The 20,784-nt window shown below is 38.5% G+C and overlaps 2 protein-coding genes across 3 annotated transcripts; both read right to left on the bottom strand.

Annotated features, from left to right (window-relative positions):
• Nucleotides 1–8,723: 8,723 nt before the first annotated feature.
• Nucleotides 8,724–10,465, bottom strand: rgs13a (regulator of G protein signaling 13a). The gene is made up of 5 exons (XM_079231092.1): nucleotides 10,336–10,465; nucleotides 10,167–10,226; nucleotides 10,011–10,072; nucleotides 9,760–9,926; nucleotides 8,724–9,663 (listed from the first exon to the last, which is right to left on the bottom strand). Exons 1-5 carry the CDS (start codon nucleotides 10,404–10,406, stop codon nucleotides 9,478–9,480), a joined length of 546 nt encoding a protein of 181 aa, XP_079087218.1. The 5' UTR covers nucleotides 10,407–10,465; the 3' UTR covers nucleotides 8,724–9,477.
• A 3,967-nt stretch (nucleotides 10,466–14,432) lies between these two features.
• rgs1 (regulator of G protein signaling 1) lies at nucleotides 14,433–16,051 on the bottom strand. 2 transcript variants are annotated; one of them, XM_079231072.1, is made up of 5 exons: nucleotides 15,971–16,051; nucleotides 15,761–15,881; nucleotides 15,473–15,557; nucleotides 15,232–15,398; nucleotides 14,433–15,012 (listed from the first exon to the last, which is right to left on the bottom strand). In XM_079231072.1, the coding sequence occupies exons 1-5, from the start codon at nucleotides 16,042–16,044 to the stop codon at nucleotides 14,836–14,838; spliced, it is 624 nt and encodes a 207-aa protein (XP_079087198.1). In that variant the 5' UTR covers nucleotides 16,045–16,051; the 3' UTR covers nucleotides 14,433–14,835. The 2 variants fall into 2 exon arrangements, with proteins under 2 accessions (XP_079087198.1, XP_079087199.1); XM_079231073.1 differs by having other exon boundaries at nucleotides 15,761–15,975.
• Between the last annotated feature and the right edge of the window lie 4,733 nt (nucleotides 16,052–20,784).

Genomic DNA, 20,784 nt, shown 5'->3' with positions numbered 1-20,784 from the left:
ATATATATATATATATATATATATATATATATATAAATAAATATATATATATTACCAGTAGTGAGATGTGTTGGTTATTGAGGTGTCATTTCTGTATTTGTGATGGACTTGAGAGCAGCTATTGCTTCATAGACACAGGTCACTGGTTACCATGGTGATTGGAGCACCAGGGTGAAGGGGCAGACCAGACCTTAACTGCTTAGCCCCCCAGCCATTTTTCGCAAAAATTCCGAATGGTTTGCATACCCATACTAAATACAGAATATCTCCTCAACCACAAGGGCTATTTGAATAATTTCAAAAGGTATATTATACAGAAAGCACTTGTGAGACCAGTTTAGAGGTTCATATAGCAGTATATGTGGTACTGGTTTATTGGTTGACGATAGAACACAGGAAGAAAAAAAAGAACCTCCGGTATTTTTTTCCTCTTTTTAATTATGCATATCATCGCTTTCCCCCCTACTATTTAATAGCACTATATATTAACAGTATCTCTGAAAAGTTTGACTTTGATTAAGTGAAGTTAAATATTTTTAGTAATTCATTTAGTGCAGATTTCGTGAATCGTAGGTTCAGGTCCGCTGAAAGCAAAAATGCCCTAGCTTTCTTCCTGGACGCCTCTGGTTCCACAACAGGGGGGGCTCTGCTCAAATAGATGCACCAATACATACCAAGCAAGTATCGTTTCTTCCATAAGTAAGTCATATTTCAGTTTTTTGGCTGGAAAAAATGGGGTGGCCAAGCAAGGTGAGATGTGCCGTGGGGTGCGGGAGGACAGCAGCGGGGTATTTTTCGTGCGTGGTTCAACTAAGTCGATCAAATGTTCTATAATCCATCTTAAATTAGCGAGATGATTGACATCAGGCTTTCCCGGTTCTTCAAAGGTTGACCCGCAACACTTCCTGTTTGTGAATGCAGCATAACTGTGAGACGGGCAATCGGCTGCGCCAGTGATGATCAATGTCCGCGGCTCGAGAAGCTCTCGTAAATAAATGATTCTATTGCGCCACGTACAGGAAGTCATGATGATGTGAGAACGGATCTTGGCGATATTGAAGAACTCTCTCCCTATAAAACTTATATAACTAATATCGCTCCTTCATCAATGAGGAAAGGAGCTGCCTTTTTTGTCTGGTGGGAGTGGCCATCTTATCCAGTGAATTTCAATAAACCTGCTGTGGAGCAGGTTAAGGGATTTCGATGTGTTGCTATGGTGATTTATCTAAACTAAATAAACCGAAAAGGCTGACCTACGTCATCTTATCCTGAAAATTATCCGGCTAACTCAGTAAACCAGGGACGAAAAATACCCCCCTGCTCTATATGGAGCTAAATCCAGGTCATAGGTTTTGTTCATTTGAAAAAAAGATTTGAACCTGAAAAATCAAGTTTTATTGTTGAACTTTCAAAATAATATATTTTTTCAGTTTTTAGTAACAGATTTTATATTTTCCACTTTCACTCTTTTTTTCACAGTTTAAAATCTTTCTTTTTCGGGTTCAAATCTTTGTTTGAGGTTCAAAACATGTTTTCAGATTCAGATCGTTTTTTTTCCAGTTTTTTTTTCAGGACTTTTGGCCGGATCTGGAGTGGGGGCGTGGTTTCAACTGCAGGAACCATCCTCTACCACGTTGCCTTCAGGTATTGCCATTATGACTCACTATACCTTCATACAGCATATTCACGGGATAGGCAGTAAACTAAATTGACGCCAATGACACAAGTATGTTTAGCAAGCGGTTTTAGGCCATACTTGGCATGAATGACAGTATAAGAGCAATACACTATGCCAGGTTGTGCCGTTCAAAAACTACACTATAATATCTGACGTTTCGCACCACTGTGAACACAGCGTGTCCCTGCAATGCCGTCTGGTGTGTGAGATGAACTGGTCTTGAATGAACTGGTTGTACAAAGGGACAAAAATGATAATTATGTTTGCTTATTCCTTGTTTGCATAGCATAAACACACACAGAGCCAACACTCACCCTAATTTCCTTAAAACATACAGTTATTACAACTTACTAACCTTGTGCCTCTTCCACAGAGTGCTACCGTTCCTGTTTTTAATTTGTATACAAAACTGACCATATTTTCAGTAGCTTTTTGGACTTGAACCCCCCCCCCAAGTAAGCTACGTTTTTGGACCTGCACATAGGGCCATGTGTGTAACTAAAACAAATGGTGGCTGAATTCCATTTAGCTGTTTTAGTTTCGATTAAAAAATTGGCGCAAGTTGAAATGACAAAAGAAAAGCATTTAGAAGCACTGTTAGTTTTCTTATTTTTATCATAAGACATTGATTTTTAATGGACGACTGATAGAATGCATTTAGACAACTGAAACTCTTTTTCGAACACAGATTTGATATAATATTTTAGCAATGTTTTTTCAAACTAACCGAAATTGAAATCACAAAAGTTAATTCTCTCTGATTATTGCAGACAACCATAACCCGTCTCTGCAAAAAATAAGACTAATAGCTCAAAAGTATTATTATGTATGTATGGACGTTTTCCCAGTTACCACTGGGTGGCAGTAGCACATCAACTGTAAGGACACAGGATACATTTTTAATGAAAACACAGGTAGTTTTTTTTCTCACTTTATGAATAAAAGAAAAAGTTGCACATTTTGTATAATTTCCCAAAAAGTAAAACTTGCAATGACTCATGATGCATACATGGACAATTCAAAAATAAATAAATACACAACATTATTTCAGTGAAACCTAATTATTTACACTCTAGACTTTGTCTGTCTCAGTCAAGAGTCGCAAAAAGGGGGAAGTGTGTTATGTGTGTTATGTCAATCGCACAGGCATTGTGTTGTTGAGGATTCATTTTAAGGGGAGGGGAAGTGCCAACACAGTTTCTCTCAAAAGCAGTCCCTGAGCCTGTCACTTAACACTATCAACATGCATGGTGTCAGTCCTTGTGCAAGCGATAGAGCTCATACTGCAGGCTGATTGGTTTTGAATCATGCCACATTAGATCTCCAGTGCTCCTTATCTCCAAGGCCGTTCTGTTTTCCCCAAGGGCCCTCTGCTTAGAAGTGCAGCAAGCAGGACTTTAACAATTAAATGTTGAAATGTATTGTACAGTACAATATTGCACAGTGTGGGTGCATCATTACTATGTTGGAAAGTAACTATTTAAATGCTGGTTGTTGTGGTTGATGTACAGTATGATTACAGTCAGCTTGCTTTAGGACTTTACCTTCTTGAACCTTTTTCTAGAAAACAGCAATTCTTGTCACTTGTGCAATATACACACTTAATATTTATGTGTAAATGACATTGTGTTTTCTTTATGCTATGCGTATATTTGGGTCTGAGCACATTTTGCTGCCAGTTATTATTCTGTTTGAGTTACCTGTTTGGGAAACTGAGCACAGATGAACTCTTCACAAATACTTACTGCTCTCCGTGTTAGCTCCTCCGGACTGTCAGAAGTTTTGAACTCTTGATAGGCGAGCCAGAAGTCCAGATTTTCCTCAAGTCCCAAAATGCGAGGAGAGAAGATTTGTCAAATTGTTCATGACCACAACCCACATACTCAGCTGTGCTGCTCATCCCAGAAATGCATGTTCCTTATAAATACTATGCATAATTAACATTCGAGAAATTATCTACCAAACACAAATTTACGAACTTTTTGTTCGATGTTTATATACTCAAGGTTATTATAAATTATCTCATAACTCAATCATGAATCATAATTATTAGGACTCAAACTTTTTTCTCACAAAGCTTCCAACCCTCTGTATTACATACCGGGAACTCACTGAATGAAGCAAAACCTTTATCATAACTTGAGTTGCTCTTCAATCAATAAAACAATATATATCGTAAAAAGCAATTGAATCAGGTAACATTTTCTCACTTTTTTCTATTCCAAAATGAAAATTGACATATTTTACTTGATACTACTTACAGACACCAGAATTGGTCTTCATATCCCCTGAAACTTAGTGGCGGGCCGTCAGGGCCTGCTAAACCTTCTCTACTGGCCTAAACAGAATCACAAAGTTATAGCTATTTTATAATTACATTTTGTAATTTGTAATTTTTTTGTAATTTTGTTTTGTTTTGTGGCGCGCCGAACAGCATCCCGTCATGCGCGTATTTATGTATACGATATCAGACAGCAGGCCTAGGTAAAAAATGCAAAGCCCGCCACTGCTAAAACCCCACTTATACTCATCCTGGTTTAAAAACATGTCTTTGTTACTTTCAATAGAATATCTGCAAGAAGTGAAGCTGCTTTGGAAACATGTTAAATGTTCTCACCCATTTCATATTTGGACTTTACATTTTGTAGAATGGGACTATATAACCATATTTCTGAGCACACATGATTCATTATTAAATTGTTGCTGAGGAAGTTGTGTAAACACAGGCAGAGCAGAGAAGCAAAACAGAATAATTATCTGGGTCTGCTTACAAGTGAATGTTGCACCATTTTCGACATTAAACTAGTCCAATCACACCTATTTAGGCCACAGGGGACCAGAACATGCAACAAAGTGGTTACTGTTTGATGCATGAATGAAACTCAGAGTGGGTCAGGATAATCTTAGATCATCACCAGCTTAATTTTAACCACTTAACATTCCTGTAAAATTAGACGAAAAACGCCTATCCAGGTATACCTAAAGTAAATTGGAAGCTGTACTTGAACTATTTGGAGTAAATGCATGGTCTTGATCTCTTTTGAAAGGTACCAATCTGAAGCTTTTTCCCTCAATAGTCAGAATCACTTTAAGTGCTGCTGACACTGCGTTATATGAGTTTGAACACACTAAAGTATAAGGTTTTTATTTCCGCCTGAACATTTCTTTGCAAATAGATGCCTGTAGATGACTATAAATGGGACTTATGGACTGGAAACACAATGGGACAATATCCTAAGTAAAAAGCAGATAACAATATCACAGAAAATGAATATTTTACACATGTTTTTCTAATGAAATGTCTAGGCGTTCTTCCATTTTGAGATTGAAAATATTCATGATATATATACTATATACCTATTAAAAAGGCTTATAGTCTTGCAAACTTATAGAGGCACTATTCATATGTACTACCAGTATTGCTGACACAGAGAAAATTAAGTATAAATGCATTTTTATGCTAATTCAATGACAGACTGAGGATCTATGAGCAGAAGTCTGTTCTGGTGAAGCTGAAGCCTGTTGGGATCATCTCCACCTCCTCTTGTTTTTTTTTTTAGGCAATTTCATTGGATGACATTGCCTGTCATCTGAGCTGTACGACGTGACAGGCTTGAGCCACGTAAGAAAATAGAGCCTGAGTCTGAACTTCAACGTAGCCTCTGGTTGGGTAATGTAGCCTGTCAGTCAGGACATGAAGCTCCTATTGGTTCAAGTGGGGATCCAATACAAAGCTTACATTTTGATACCGAGTTTGTAGCTGTGCTCTCATGCAAACTTGACTTTCTGCTAAAAATAAAACTGCTTTCGTTCATATCTTCAAGCTGATATGTAATGATGCAACGCCAGTTGGTGGATATTTATGGATGTAATCACGTGTTTTGGACTAAATCTTTTATGGGATTTATTTTTATTGGACCTTTACGACGAAACAACGCCGTTTTTGTTGGAATGTTAGGGATTTATGGATCAATATGAGGCGTCATCGGTGAGTTGCCTGGATTTTGCTATCGTTTGTTTGTTTGTTGTTGTCTGACAAAAGTCTCGTTTGTAGCTGCTGTGGTGGTCGGGTTAAACGGGTTACATAGCTGGAATCACAAGAATCGTAGGTTTCCAGAAACATATGGCACTCGTACCGAACTCGTACCAAACTATAAATAGGGGGTACAGTGTACACTAGAATGTACAGTAAAGGACGCCCGCGGGACGGCAGAACGTTAAGAGGCCTGCATGGCTCACAAATGATTCAATAAGTTTGCAGCATACAACTGTGCTCTTCTTAATTAAGTTATATAAACCCTCCCTACTGTAGATATACATATAGGGCCTGGCTTTGTATGATAGGCATTGAGCATTGTTGTCATGGCGGTACACCTTTAATCACATGGTAGTTTTACAAAATACAACTCTGTCTGCCAAAACCAAGTTTTACTTGTTTCAAAACTTTTCATTTGCAATTCACATCAGGGTGATTAACAGGTGGATCTGAATTGTTGGGTTTAATTTATTCAAATGAATGTTAACATGCATGGTCAGGTAGTTTCCTCCCCGTGTGTTTTTGCTTTCTTTCCCAGTATGAACACCTGCAGGTGGAGACTCTGGACTGAAAACTCTGTGTGTGTGTTCTGGCCGTCACCACGTCTTCCAACTGATGCATGCTGGGATAGATTTAAGACCAAAGAGGGGCAGTATACTGCCTGAAGGCAAAAACCGAAGAGGGTGAGGAGTTTGTTCCCTCAGGCTATCCGTGTACTGAACCAGTGACATTCACATCTGAAACTCGCAAAATACAATTTATAACTCATGAACATAATCCATCCACCTGTCATTCATTGTTACATGAACCCGTAATGATGTTTACATTTTCGGAAACTCATTCCATTTTTATTGTTTCACAATATGTCATTATTTTTCTCGGGAACATATGATATAATGTTCAATTGTTTCTTTTGTAAAATATTTTATATTATCGAGATATTTTCTTTGATATTATTTTCTTCTATTTCTTTTGTTTTTTTCATTATTTGTTAGTTGCTTCTCGGCACAAACATTTGTCCCTGAACCTTGTACCGTGTATGGTTGTATGTCACAAATAAACGTGAATTGATGGATTTTATAGTGAAATATCTTCCATCTATTCAAACATTTAATTTGTCTAATAAGTGTAATCAAATCAGATCAAGTATCTATAGCACTTATGATATTACCATCAGCCTCAGCTGTACCTGGTGTTTAGTGCTAATTAGCAAATATTAGCATGCTAAACTGATAAGGTGACCATCATCAACATTATATCTGCTAAACATCAGCATGTTAGCATCGTCATTGTGAGCATCTTAGCATGCTGGTGAAGTATATTTGATTAAGTTACAGTCTCACAGAGAAGCTAACGTGGCTGACTGTTAGTCTCGATGTCTTCAATTTCTAAAAATTGTTCTGTTTTAATTTTACAATGCTCAAATTGATGCTCTATTGATTACACCACTGGTGGAATATGATTGACTGAAGTAGATTTTCATCTCGCAGAACAATTCCACATTGGACCATTTCTCACCTTCCTCTGAAATAGACCTGAAACAAAGCGTCCTCTGTTGACCTGTTTGAGCAACATCACATCCAGTGACCTCCTGTACACAGCACATGTGGTTGCAAAAGGATGATTTCTGTCTCATGACACAAATGGCAGCGAAACCGATGGTCTAGTGGACAGTGGATATCGTCAAAGTTTTACAGACGTAGCGATTTGTGGATTTGTGTCATACAGTGCGTGACAACTCAAATATCCGGTCTCTCAGGCGTGACCTCATATTTTTGGTCTTCTATTGCTTCTCATGTTAATATCTTTTGTTGTATCTTCTTGTTATTAATAAACAGAGCATTGCAAATAAGGAAAGGATGACTAGTCAGGCAGTGATTCATCTGCGTCAGTTTAATGCCTCAGCTGCATCTGAGTGAAAAAAAAACAACGACCTCTGGTAGAAATAAAAAGGAAGTTCTCATCTTGCTGAAAGCCCTTTTGGCAAAAACGCAAAATGACTGCTTTTACACTGACAATCTGATGTCTATTGCTCTCTAAAAGCATAAAAGAGGTCCAGAGAACATCCGCCTCAATGTGTGTGCTTGCACAAAAGCAAGTGACATTAATTAAAAGAGGATGTGGCTGAGCAGTTGGGTCTCAACACTTCTGCCTAATTTCTGTAACCTTTATTAACAGAGTGATACTTGATAGGTTTCCAATCATAAACTTCCCTTTTGGTCTTTTTTTGTAACATAATCCAGTTTCAGTTTGAAAACTAAGAACAATTTCTGAGGATGAGGTCTGATTCCTACACCGATAAATGAAAGACTGAATGCTAAAACAAAGGCATGAATGAACTGCTCAATGTGTTTGAAAGACATTATGCACCTGCTATACGTAAGGTGGGAGCATTATGCAACAACCTTTCTCACTGAGGTCCTAATTATTAACCCTTCAAATTGTGAAATGTGAATGTGAGAGAAATGGTGTACAACACTAAATTTAGCTGAATGGTTAACTCACTGTAAACTTACAGTGTGATGAGGAGCTGATACAAGCTGATGCAAAATACAAAGTACCAGATAGTGTAAGACAATGTAAATTAAAAATGAAGGGTTAAAGAAATGATTCAACATTTTGAGAAATATGCTTATTCACTTTCTTGCTGAGAGTTAGATGAGAAGCTTGATTCCACTCTCCCACATTGACTAACTCATCTAACTCTCAGCATTTTCCCAAAATGTTTGTTAAAGTTTGGAATCCTAGTAATGCACTTCATATTTATTGTAGTATTGCAGAGAACATGAGGAATAATTCTGGTGGGCTGCTAAACATAGTACATATTCTAACAATGAGTCAGTACATGAATGAACGAAAACAGAATGAATGAATAACTTGGTAACTAAGTTGCTTCGCGGATTCTCAAAAAGATGTGTATCTGAATCTTCATGGGAACCTGACCTGTTTTTGTGAGAAGGACATACTTCAATCATTGTGGCATTGCAGGTAAGTTGTTTTGTGTAGATTTAAAAGCAAATATATAGTTTATTATCAAATATGTACAAATTCCCCTCAATATTCCCATTCACATAACATTGTCACAAACTGTGAAATACATATAGCTTATTACAAATTATAACAATTGTAACATATCAGTTATTTCAGTGTGCAAAAGTATTGTTGTCAGAATGTAAAACATGTTTTAATTAAAAACACTGTGCATTAAAATACACATCTTGATAGCATGCTTTTCTATCGCATTAGTGATATAACAATAAACTTAAGACAGTGTGCAATCTTTAACTTGAGCTCTTGTCTCTTCGGTGGAGGATGTTGTTTGCACCACATACACTTCCTGGCATCTCGTACAGAAAGTCCCTCGCATTTTCACTACACAATTGCAGCATATCTGGGAAGTCCTTTGCTTTACAGCGGTTATCACAAGATCTGAAAATGTACGCCAGTAACCATTTCTGGGCGCTATCCGTTCCTTTTCATGACACAAACTGTCTTCAGTTTTTTTTTACGACAGAGTTGATCTCTCCTCTCTAACACAGTCATGTGAGGCCATGGCCGACCCCGAAGCATGTCTTCTCCACCTCCGAAGGAAAGTACGACTATGTTGAAAATAACATATTTTTGGGGCTTCTTTTGGTGCTAAAGAATCGCCACTAGTGTAGCCAAGACAAGCAAACCCACAGCTTCTCTCAGGTAGTCCTGCATTAGGCTCAGCTTTATAGTACAGCTTCTACAAACATAATGTCTGTGGTATCTGTTTTCTTTACATCTTAACTGATTCTGATGTGGAGTCCAGTAGAGCCTGATAGATGTCAGACCTGAGGAAACGTGGGTAAGAGTCCCTCTCCATTAGCCCGTAGACGATCCTCCGGGCATCGTCGAAGCACACGGTGGTGGGCGTCTTCATGTTCCGCCTGATCTGCTCTCTGGTCTTTTGATCAATGTTGATCTGGACGAAGAGGAATAATTAAGAGGAAGATTAAAAAGGTGGTGTTAGGTATAACAAAAATAAAGTAAATCTCTCTGCAATATAAAAACCTCTTACTTCTCTCGGAGCCTCAGCTTGAATGTAGAGTTTGAAGATCTTTTTGGCCCTGGAGGACATCCTGAAGGAAGACTTGATCTTCTTATAGTCCTCACACACCAGCCAAAACTCAATGTTTTCATCACTGAACTCTGACTTCAAGAAGGCCTGGAATATCTTCATGCCATCTAAAACAGATGAGAAGTTAGCTAGTCAGCGTTGAGGAAGAATACTGACGATGCAACTTGACAACGGGACTATACGTAACTTACATTTGGATGATAGAAGGCTCTCTAGTGAGTGTGACCACTGGGAGATCTCCTCATAACAAAGCCTGCAAAACGAGGGTGCACTGTCACTCACATGAGCAACAAGTATGCCAACATTTCAGATCTTTAGTTCCCAGTGGAGACATTTCCTTCACTTACCCCTCAGTGTTAGCGGCTTGAGGCAATCTACACTGCAGCCGAAACTTCAGGTTTCCTGCCCTGGTTAACCAAACACAAATCAATCAGGCTTATTTATTGAAATGTTCTGTTACTAAAAGGCTGATCAGCAATAAACCCAAAAAGTAGATAGTTGTGATAAAATAGCTACCTCTTCTTGTTATCAGTGTCCATGTTGAGGTGCTGCAGCTCCCGTGGTGGTGATTCAACTAGAGTCGGCATTGCAACAATGCGTTGTACGTGTGTGACTGTGTTGGGATGCTCTTCGAGAGTTGTGAGATCTGTGGCTGTGTCTGTTCGATGAATCCACTGGTGTCAACGTATATATATATATATAAAGCAGAAGTCTGAAATGAGGTTGTTGAGCAGCGTCACAACATCATGCTGAACTAACCACAGAAAAAGAGGAAGTTGGGTGTGACGCAAACTGGCGCGGACTGCAACTACAGTCTCTGTGTACTGTACTTAGACCTGCATGCAAATGCGACAGTGGGAAATTCAGCAGCAGATAGGCAAATGCTTTAGTCCAGTCTGCCTCGAGACCCAATGGAAAACAATTTTCCCTTTACAAATGAAAAGGTGAACTGAAAATGCATGCTGGCTCAAATTATTCCACTGAAGGGTTTTGCTGCTATTTGGTCTGGTATTACCACCAGCTTTTGGTCGGTAAATGTTAGCTAGTTAACTAACATAAAGCAATAGGCTGTCAAATTATTCCTTTAACCAATTAACTTTGTTAACTTAAAGGGAGAGTTTAACCAAAAATCCCAAATACATGTTTTTCCACTTACCTGTTGTGCTATTTATCAATCTAGATTGTTTTAGTGTGAGCTGCCGATTGTTTTGGGAGATATCTGCTGTAGAGATGTCTGCCTTCTCTTGAATTTAATGGGACTATATGGCACTCAGCTTGTGGTGCTCAAGGCTCAACAAAATGCATTTAAAAAACTTAAAAGCAATGTCTCTTTCCAGAAATTGTGACCCGGGTTTGCATGATAATCCACAGACCTTGTTGTGAGCTGTTTCATGTTGTGGTGAACTGTCCCTTAAAGATAGAACATGCTCGATAAGGGACATTACTGAACCAGTGACTTAAGACTCTTTTCCTTTTTTGACAGTGATACACTATGATTTAGCTTCATGCCATCACTAGATATTTGAGAGTGGAGGCATACAGGAAATGTGGGGGGAAACGAGGGGGATGACACACAAGTCGTCCGCCGGAACCAAACCAGAGACGCTGTGTTCATGTGGCATACAACGAAGCCTAGTTTCTATGTTAGGCAGGACTGCAACTCGTAGAAACAAAAAGTATAATGCCATCTCTGTGCAATACATAGTAAAACATGGCTCAGGAAATATTTTTTTATCTGAAATCTAGAGTCTAGATCTAACTGGTTTGTAAACATCATTGAATAAAATATCCTCTATTCTTCCTCGGTGTTGTGAGCTGTGTCACTGAAGTATGTTTTATTCACTTCCTGTTATGTTGACAGGAAGTTGTGTCAAAACAAAAGCTTTCACCTGTCATCTGGACATTCCTCTGGATTTACAAAGTCTTTAAAAGAGAACATGATCTGTCATTTTTCCAGTTCCTTCCCTTTCTGCTATAGTTCAATGCCAATGGTATAAGCGTCAGGACACTGATCAGTACTTTTTATGACTGCTGTTTTTTTATGACAACTTTATGTTTGAAAAAACCCTACAGTCTGGTTTTTACAGCTTGTCACAGTACTCAGCTTGTCCTTAATTATCTGCTTCTATCGCATGACATTTGAGAGCTTCAGCTCTAACCACAAAGCCACTCCCATTTCTAGCACGAGCACCGTGGCAGTCAGCAATGGACACCACTTTCATAATAGACTTTTTCTCATAACCTTATATATCCTGTATGTTCCTGATCCTCATATGTGAAACCAAATTTTCAGCTAACATGGTTCAATATACCCAGTCATGTCGATGCTGTATATAAAAGCATCCTCAGCCTTGGAGAATAATCCTAGAGACTTTCCTTACATCTCATATAGATTAATTTAGTGTAACTAATTCAGTTTTTTATTTTCACTAAATTTGACTAAATTAGATTACTCAAACTCCTGCATCCCTTCATTGATTACCATCAATTTGAAACTTTTATTGTGAAATCTAATTGTCACGTAACATTTATACTTAAGTAACGCTACTTCTGTTGATATTTTAACCCAAACCTCGATCTTTTCCTCCACCTAACCAAGGAGTCGTGTTGCTCAAACCTAACCAAGCTGTTTCCTGTGAAGACAGAAGTTTATTTTGAAAAGATTGTATGCATGTAATGACACATGTTGCTGTATTTCTGGCGGAGAACCTTTTTGTAATTTATCATACGAACTGCTGTATGAGATTACGCTGCACGGCGGTTCTAGAAGTAAAGAGTGACGTCAGTGAAGTCATAAGAGGTCATTCTCTTGGGTATTTCTACAGGATAGCCTACAATTTGTCACTTTAAAACATTGTGTTATAACCTATAATTCTGCTCTATCCACCTGATCTACCTGTATTGTATTTCAATGTCATCCTCCTCAGCCTCATCAATCTACTACTAAATCATAATGCAACTTTGACATCAATAGATGCAGGCATGAGGTTCACAGTTAATACCAGCAGTATTCCAGGTGTGTTTACACAATCTGATTTTCATACTGAAGCAATTGAAGACTACTGCAATGTGTACAAGAATGTATACCTATTTTGCAAGAAATATAGATTTTATATTAAATGCATGGGCTAAAGCAAAACAAAATGAAATGTCCCTTTACGAAGGGATTCTTAAATATATAATTTTTTAAAAGTAAACTTAATGAGTGGCTTTTGAACCCACAAGTAAGTACTGTTTTGTCACAATGTCTATGTTCATGTTAGTTTGCTTGACAGAAAATGTGTTGTGTGAGAAGGCAGCTGTTGAAGGCTTGTGGTGACATAAACTTTTATCTCAGACATTTGGTTTATCAGCACTCGTTTGTGAGTTTCCTCCATCAACTGCATGCTGTCACTCTGAGAACGATGACTTTGCTCAGTTTCTATCATTTGTGTGTCTTCTTCACTTCTTGCAATATCTACTGTAATTTTGCTGGGCTACACATGGTAACAAGAGCAGATTAAACATGTGTTTTGAACTTAACCCTTCTCCCACAAACAGGTGAGTGCAACAAAAGTTGTCTGAACTAGAGGAAGCTGTGGTGAGCTGTCTGCACAACTCAAAGTGAGTTGTACGACAACACCTCTTATAATAAATCCTCTGTACATTCAATGCCACCGACGCAAGCAGAACAAAATGTTCGTCTATCACCCTGCAGTCACATGGAGAAACCACACTGTGCCTACTTCCACTTTCCAAACACAAAAAAAACTAATGACACAATAAACATGTTAAGATTGTACATTCAAAATGGAACAATGGAACTAGCATTTTTATGCATCTTGTCTTTATAATTGAAGTACCATATGTTGAGATTACTTTATTTTGTGGATCTGAAAATCATGTCGCAATGTGGAAATCCTGCTTTGTTATGCTGTTTTGTATTTGCATGCTTTTTACATCAACAAGTTTTACATAGAAGATGACATAAGTTTGTAAAATCCAGCATGTCCTTGCTCGACATGACAAAGCAAATAGCGAATACTGTCTAATAATCTGCATGACGCAACCTATACTAATATTCAATTGGGGGGTTACATAAAGGACAATGTGCTCAGTTCAAGATGATTTTCCCATCACATCAGATTCAAAGTTGTGAATCGAATCCTCCAACATATTTTTTCATGTTGAATGAACTCCAACTGAATCGCCACCAAAGGTGCTCTCCAATCCATGCCCCTGTGTGTGGCCAATTTGAGACATAGGTGATTCACACAGTTCCTCTTCACATGCCCAAACTCCTTCTAACCCAACTGAGATGTTGCAGAAATACACCACACAAAGAGTGAGAGAGAGGAAGCGTAATTTCCTTGTTGTTGTGTCTCGTTTACTGAATGATGTTGCTTGAAGGAGTCTGTTGCCATCTGGTGTATTTTTTGACCAATGACCAGATTACAGTTGACAGCCTTCTTCTGTGACGACAACAACAAAGGTGATTTGCATAATTCAAAAGGGCCACACCCAAAGGGCAATGAGCTGTTTAGGTTTTAAGATGAATCCAAACCAGCACAAGAAAACACAAAATTGAGACAAATGTGTAACAATACACTCACATATTTATTTGCTTGTGAAAGTTGAAATTTCTCAGAGCATATTAGGGTTCATATTTGCATAATCAATCAAATGGTGATAATACTTTACAAAAAATGGATTATTTGTATTATTAACCTCATGGGTTGGAGGAGATAAAATAGATAATCATAAAAGAATTACGTACACAGTCTCTTTAAAGTTTTTTTTTTTCCTTTTTTTTTTTACCATGACATAATTAAAGAAATTAAGTATAATACAAGCCACAAATTATCTTGGGCTGTAACTGTCTACGGAAACACACAGGTTGAGAAAAGCTAATTCTGCTTGGGATCTGGGTTGTATGGAGTAAACCTGTTATCCACACTGAAATAAAAGAGTGCTACAGCAGAGTTGGTGAAAAGCATTTGCGAGCCTATGTCTGAGAGGCTGTCAGTTTTAAAACAGTCACCTTGAATCATTTCTTCTCAGGAGTCCCTGATAGATGTCAGATTTTAGAAAGCGCGGGTAGCAATCCCTGGCCATCAGACTGTAGATGAGCTTCTGAGCTGAATCAAACGAAGTCAGGGAAGGCTGGGAGATGTTCTTTGTTATGTTTTCTCTGGTACCACAATCTATGTTGATCTGAAATCAAAGAATATTTGCCCAGAGGGCGTCTCAGCAACTTGTGTGCACTTAAGTAACCTTCTGAAATTTACCATAGTAAAATACACAAGTACACCACCTAATAACAGTCACTATATCACTATAGGCATGCAACATTCTGATTATAATCAATTACCATCTTAAAAAAAAAAAAAAAGATCCTAAAAAAAAGTTTAAGTTTAGCTGGCAATTGTTTACCTGTCTGGGCGCTTCTGTTTGGACAAACTCTGAGTAGATCCTGTTAGCAGAGGAGATCATCTCTGGCGCCGTCTTGATTTTCTTATACTCCTCACAGGCGAGCCAAAACTGTATGTTCTCCTCGCTGTACTCAGACTTCAGAAACTCCCGTAAAGCTATCTGTCCGGCTGGAAATCACAAACGACGGTAAGCGTGTCGCAATATATACAATGAAATACATGCACGATCAGAGGAGACTCACCTTTACAACTGAGGACTTTATCCACAGACTCACTCCAAGTCTCAACATCCTCCAGTGGATCCTTGGGAAAGCAACACAATCTACCCTTGAAAAGAGCATCAAGATATATCACTAGCCCAGTTATCTGTGAACTCCAATAGCACATAGCACCTGCAAACCACACTGGCAGGTCAAATCATTTATAGTATGTTATGTTCCAAGACAACTTTGAGTGCATTAAAGGACATGACAGCAGCCTCATATCACTATAAGCCCCATAAAAAAGGCACAATGCAAGGTGAGACTTACAGTGAGTGAAAACCTCCATGGCATTTTCCACATGGCTGCTGTAAGCTGTTTCTTGCTGAAAATTGTAAAGGCCCAATAATCAAATGTGCAGTAACTCACTTTATCGCCATCTCCTCGTCCTCTACAAAGGGAGACAAAGATAAGATCCTGCCAGACTGAAGATGGGGTTGTGATTGTTTGGAAACGAGGGAGTCAAGTGACTGAACAAACCTAAATGACCCCCACCCAACATGAATGGAATATATGGAAATCTTTATGCAAAGTGTTGTTGTTGGGAGAGACATGGCATCCTTCCGTGTCTGTCGCACCTTGAGGAGAGAGCTCAGCTGTGATTTATGCTGACCTCACCTGTTGTCCATGAACAGTGGTCATCATTAAATGTGACAATATGAGGGTGGCAGCTAGTTTATATATATTTTAAATGAATTGAATTAAGATTATTCAAACAAATACATTTTAGATGACAGAATATGTTACATCCATCAGTAAGAACTATATTTTGAAAGTATAATCAGGAATATGGTAACATAATTGCCTGCTGTGGTGGAGTATGACATGTCAAATTCAGAACCAGATTTAGCAATGTTCAATGGTCAGGAAGCTCCGGGGAAATATCCTGACCATAAACAAATAGCCATAAACAAATTCATGATTAAGGAAAACTCTCATCGTCCTTTTATTTGCATATCTGCAGTGTTCCTTCTTCATTCAAGTTGGCAAAAGCGCATTGATTTTTCAATGTGCCTCATCGCTCAGTTGATGCAGGTGCTCACCAGGCCTTGAAACAGAAAGGTTTTGATATGGACAGATGTTTTACATGTTCATAGATTAGTTAACCTTTTTCAAATTTGGACAGGTTTTGGAATACAGAAAAGTGATGATGTGATAAAATGTTGAGGGTTATTACAATTCATCCTGAGGGGAACATGAATGTCAGTCACAATCCATCTGGTAGTTGTCAAGACACTTCACTTCAACCTCATGGCTGTGCTCGAGGAAAAGTCAGGGGATCACTAAAGTCATGTACAAAATGTATTGCCAATCCCTATAGCTGATGGTATTTCTAAGGTTACATGAAAACTTTGACCTGGTGGCAGTCAGATGATCCCCACAGTCATTGGGACTCATCCTCTGGGGCTCACAAAATACCACATATTCTCAGTGGTGTGATTAACTACTGCAACATGAGTCAGCAGCAGTGTTCACAATGTCTCTTGGGTACGTTTAAACTTGCATTAATAGATGTTTGATTTAGACTTTTTAGTATTTAGTAAAATACTTTACTAGGATAAAGCAGAATATGCATAAGAGCAGAGGCATTCTGTTTGATTACATATGTGTTGGATTTGAGATAGATCAACACAAGAGAGATATTTCTGATTTTGCCACTTCACAGCCCAGAGAAGATCATTACTCGTGAGGTATATGTGGAGGAGTGTACTCTGCTCCTTTGGGTCTGTTGGGTGAATTGAACTCCATATATCTTCACAAGTATATCAAGTGCATTTTGACCTGTCCTGACCTCCCTGACCACTGGTAAGGATGTGATGGGCACAAACAAACCAAGGATGTAAATCTCAACAAGGGATGGAAAACACCCAGGCTGTCCCTATTTGCATGTGTTTAGACGCTCCAAGTAGAAATTTGTTTTTCAAAAAAGGAACCGCCATGAAAGATATGAGGACCTTACGAGTGTCTTCTTTGAGCGCTCACTGTCGAGTATTCATGTTTTTTTAAATCAAATGTATTTTAAGCAGTCAGTGTTAACATCTGAGGACATAAGGAGCCCTGAAATGGCTCATTGCAGAGCATTGTTTTTTTTTTCTATCTAAAATGAAATGTGCTGAGTTTCAGCAATTCACTTTTTTTCCCACCGTACACAGGGTGGCACTCTAGTCATCTCCAGGCTCCCTATGTCTAAGTGGCTACCTCTCTCTGTTAAAGAATGATGAAAGGAGTTTTGCCATTCCCCTGCAGGGTGGGGGTTGGTGAGGGGTGCAGATGTAACCGACCCCTCCCCCTGTTAAATTAGACTTCAAATACCTGAAAGTAAATCAGTAAGTATCCCTTTAATTTATTAAGAAAGTGTCTCATTTCTTTTTCTCCACTTAAATGATGAAAACAGTGAGCAGCAGAGATCCCAAAATATCTTATTTTCTTTCTTTATTTACATCTCTCACCCTTTCAGCAGTATTTTTTTTTCCAATTTCTGATGTACCTTAAATAATACATGCAGCCAGATTAACCATAGAACTACTGTAGGCCAAGCATCTACTCAACCTCAGTGAAAAGATAACGAAACATTTTTTATTTGGTATTTTTTTTCTGCATGTCTTTATCGGTCCAATGCAGCTGACAGTCTTTGTCACAGAATTGGTTTGAAGGATACCCTTCAGCTTGCAAATATTCTGATAATATTCTGATACTATTCATTGAAAAGCCTTCTGCCACTTGTAAGTATTGAGAGAAACCGTCCATCAGGCCTTCAACTGTACCTTGTTCCCCCACATTAACACTTAATACTTGAAGTTGGAGTTTAGAATGGAAGGAACAAAGTTTCACCTCGAGTCTTTCATAAACTGAACGCAGCGCTTGCAGTTGCACTGATATTTTATTTAGGTCGGTCAATATTTTTGCAGGCCAAGAGCATCAAGTGCAAAAAGATTTGTAAGGGGAAAGTTTCACAACTCAATATCACAGCCTGGGAGTCAGCAAATCTGTTACTAAATTTTGCTCACGTAGAGTTAGATAAAAGCTTCTGAGATGAGACAAAATTGTTCTTAAAAAAGGTTTGCCAGAAAAATGATTTGAGATCAGTTGTTTATTTGTTTGATTTCTTTTTCCACTTCAAAAAAGCCCATGGGTGCAAAACTACTGACAGATTACAGCAAAGATTGAGGAATTCTTTTGAAAGAAACCAATTTGTTTGAGCAAACCTTATGACAAACGTTTAGTTTTAAACTTCTCTTCGGCTGGTAATCATCTTGTTTTACAAGCCTCATATCTCCAGGCACACTGCTTTATACTCTTTTGTTTCCCCTTCAGCGGCCCTACAATGCATCTACCTTGCGAATGATTTCAGAGGCTTGAGTCACAAATTTAAATACCAATGGGAAAGAAACATAAAATCTGCCAGCAGAATTCTTAGCGGGCAACTAATCTTAAAATGTGATGAATTTGGCAGGCCAGCTGAGCTCCTACCTTTGTTAATACATCATCACGTTTTCCCTTTCTTCTCTGACTATTTGCCTGAGAGGGCAGCAGGAACTGCAGCACACACATGCTGCTGTCTACATGGGTGCGTTATTAATCTAAACTCTGAGGTAGTCAACGTTGTTTTATTTTTGTATTTTGGGCTGATATGGACTTTATCCCTCTGAAGGCTATTAGAAACCCTGACATCTGTGTTAATGAGATAAACCAGCTCTCTCTGTGTGTGTGTGTGTGTGTGTGTGTGTGTGTGTGTGTGTGTGTGTGTGTGTGTGTGTGTGTGTGTGTGTGTGTGTGTGTGTGTGTGTGCACAGCTTGAATCTATGCACATGTATGTACACACTCAAGAGTTTGGGGGCCAGTGGGAAAGTTTCAAATTCACATATATTTGTCTTGGTAAGAAGTATAGCGTGTGCATACATATGCAGCAACATGAATAATTATGTGCTAGAAAGGTTTGTGTTGATAAGGTATATTCCTTTTTCACAATTTGGAACAAGAGGTACATGATCTACATGTTCTCACTATGCAAACATTATGTCTCCATTTGTCACATTTACATGTGATCATTCGTCCACTAATTAATGACACTAAAGGTGTCATTAAAATAGCTTCTTAAGAAAGTGTTTATTTGAGTTTAGTATGTACATTTTACAACAGCAAGGCAACACATATGAGCATGCTAATACATAAATGATATTAGGTGAAATAAAACTGAAAAACAGCAATTATAATTATTAGAATGTCATTTTAGTATTCAAATAAGATATATGCATTTTCTGTGTGTGAAAATTGGATACATTTGTATTCAGAAACAGAAATGAGAGATATATCTCCCTTATTAAAAAGTTTCTGTGCTATGCAGTCACCGTGGTTGCAGGCTTTCTCTGCAAGTTAGCCTGGCGGGGGTTGGACAATACGAGGGATAAAATCATCAGTCCATTTGAATGAAATACGGTCAAATTAGCTTGTACGCCATATCAACTGTATTAAGGTTGGATACGGTGCTATTGCTGGACTGGAAGACAAAGCAATTGAAGTGTAATGAGTCTGAAGTCAGGAGAGTGGCCTCAGTGTGGCTGCCTGTACGGCTGGATGGACACTGTCAGTAGCATGGAGGCACTTCAGCTGATATTCTGTCCCTAACCTTCCCATTGACATTCAAGTTTTGCAAGATTTTAGGAAATTTTAAAATCATCAATAACGGTTCAATCCACAAGCAGTGCAGTGCCTCAGAGAAGGAGAATGGTTAGATTGTTCCACATGTGCAAAGTGAATACTCTGTTATGGCCAAAGAGAATACTCGGTTCTGATTGGCCAGAGGGTGTCCATTATGTTGAGATATCACACGGCTCTGACGTAGTGGCCTTATAACATTTCTAAGCGTACTCTTTTGGCCGAAAAGGCAAATGGTGTCAGCTGTTATCCAGCTGTGTAGTATAGTACTTGACATTTGATATCTTGGGAAATACGTTTTTACACTTTCCAGCCAAGACGTGAAGGAGAGGAAGATGAGAAGATACAGTACATCTGTGTGGCAAGAGAGGGGTATCAAGCTTCTCAATGTACTCTCTGCATGAAAGCAAAGCGTATTTCCCAAAATCTAGAACTATTTCTTGAAATTGTTAATCATTGTCAAGCTGCCATGGTATTATTTAAGTGGTTATAAAACAAATAGCACACTGCAGAAGCAAACCTGTGGTTTATAAGCCTCCGAACCACACATTGCACTTCAACAGTTAAACTGCTAATCACGGATTACCTCCGATACAATAATCTGAGTGAGCGACTACGCCTGCAATGTTATCCGACCA

This window comes from Taurulus bubalis (assembly GCF_910589615.1).
Source record: "Taurulus bubalis genome assembly, chromosome: 1".
In the NCBI taxonomy this organism is placed as follows: Eukaryota; Metazoa; Chordata; class Actinopteri; order Perciformes; family Cottidae; genus Taurulus; species Taurulus bubalis.
This window is presented reverse-complemented; position numbering and strand designations above follow the sequence as displayed.

Excerpts from the sequence above, each read along its gene's own strand:
- rgs13a (XM_079231092.1), bottom strand. The coding sequence starts at position 10,406 with ATGCCGACTCTAGTTGAATCACCACCACGGGAGCTGCAGCACCTCAAC. Across the intron at positions 10,073-10,166 it reads CAAGCCGCTAACACTGAGGG|GCTTTGTTATGAGGAGATCT; the intron begins GTAAGTGAAGGA and ends CTCGTTTTGCAG. Across the intron at positions 9,927-10,010 it reads GAGCCTTCTATCATCCAAAT|ATGGCATGAAGATATTCCAG; the intron begins GTAAGTTACGTA and ends CATCTGTTTTAG.
- rgs1 (XM_079231072.1), bottom strand. The coding sequence starts at position 16,044 with ATGTCTCTCCCAACAACAACACTTTGCATAAAGATTTCCATATATTCC. Across the intron at positions 15,882-15,970 it reads GTTGGGTGGGGGTCATTTAG|AGGACGAGGAGATGGCGATA; the intron begins GTTTGTTCAGTC and ends CTCCCTTTGTAG. Across the intron at positions 15,013-15,231 it reads AAACAGAAGCGCCCAGACAG|ATCAACATAGATTGTGGTAC; the intron begins GTAAACAATTGC and ends CTTTGATTTCAG.